This window comes from Sinocyclocheilus grahami, unplaced genomic scaffold, assembly GCF_001515645.1.
Source record: "Sinocyclocheilus grahami isolate Dianchi unplaced genomic scaffold, SAMN03320097.WGS_v1.1 scaffold40640.1, whole genome shotgun sequence".
NCBI lineage: Eukaryota > Metazoa > Chordata > Actinopteri > Cypriniformes > Cyprinidae > Sinocyclocheilus > Sinocyclocheilus grahami.
In genome coordinates, this window is record NW_015523790.1 from 1 (window position 1) to 994 (window position 994).

The 994-nt window shown below is 40.8% G+C and overlaps 1 protein-coding gene across 1 annotated transcript; it reads right to left on the reverse strand.

The window, feature by feature from the left end:
• Window positions 1-18: 18 nt before the first annotated feature.
• Window positions 19-702, reverse strand: LOC107580700 (protein O-GlcNAcase-like). The gene is made up of 2 exons (XM_016266361.1): window positions 388-702; window positions 19-292 (listed from the first exon to the last, which is right to left on the reverse strand). The coding sequence occupies exons 1-2, from the start codon at window positions 516-518 to the stop codon at window positions 19-21; spliced, it is 405 nt and encodes a 134-aa protein (XP_016121847.1). The 5' UTR covers window positions 519-702.
• Between the last annotated feature and the right edge of the window lie 292 nt (window positions 703-994).

The following is a 994-nucleotide window of genomic DNA, read 5'->3' on the forward strand; positions in this document are numbered from 1 at the left end:
TATATATATATATATATATTAGATTTTGTCTGAAGATTCAGTAAATTGTTCCATAAAAAGAATAGTTTGTTGGGTTTGATGAAGACATGACATGCTAACCTCAGCCTCTGACATGTCCTTCTCTGTGTCTGGCTTGTTGTATTTCTCCTGCATGAATGGAATCCAACTCATCTTGCATTTCTTCACAAAAGGTTTGACATCCACAGTGCCCAGAGCATAGCCGCAGATACCTTCCTCATCCTCAAGCACAAAGCCATAGTCTGGGCTGAGTGTCAGGAAACCTCCCACTAACCTGCAATGAGGAAGATGATGGTACAAAGTTCACATGTTATTAATCAAGCACCCATAATACATTAATGTGACTAAAAGTGGAAGCTCAAACCAAACCTGTCTCCAATAAGGTCCGGTGACTCATCTGAGAAAGAGATGCCGTCACAGTCCTCAGTAAACATCTCTTTGCAGATCTTGTAGATGGCAGACTGAGGACAGAGAGTGAGAGAGATAGTGTGTGAAGGCATCTGACAGCTTTCGTTCCACAAAGTGCGAGCCCTCTAAGGACTAACAGGTGGACCAGACTGCTGTTTCAGCAGAAAGCTTCAGATGTGCTGCAAATAAACCTAAAAGCACAGCTCAAACTGGGACACCTCAGCTGGGAATTCAAGCAGCCAACAGCAACGTTTTATTTAGACAGAGCATCTACAGAGTTTTCATACTACAGACAGCTTACCGTAGGCGAGTCATGTCCTCAACTTAAAGAACAAAATTAACATCTTGGGGCCGGCTGCACAGCTGTACGCAGGTTACAACTTAGCCCAGTTGCAATGTAAATGGGCATTAAGATACAAATTATGCACTACTAAATGTTTTTGCGTTGCACCATTAAACTTGAAATGCAACTCTACGTATAAACTAAATATTTATAGAAGCCTGGTGATAAGGTCTAAATAAAACTCAAATTGATTGAATTGCATCATTAATGCAATGCTCATATTTT

Bases quoted from the DNA above. Each gene is read 5' to 3' on its own strand.
- LOC107580700 (XM_016266361.1), bottom strand. From the start codon at position 518: ATGCCTTCACACACTATCTCTCTCACTCTCTGTCCTCAGTCTGCCATC. The intron at 293-387 runs GTTTGGTTTGAG...TCCTCATTGCAG, and splicing joins CCGGACCTTATTGGAGACAG to GTTAGTGGGAGGTTTCCTGA.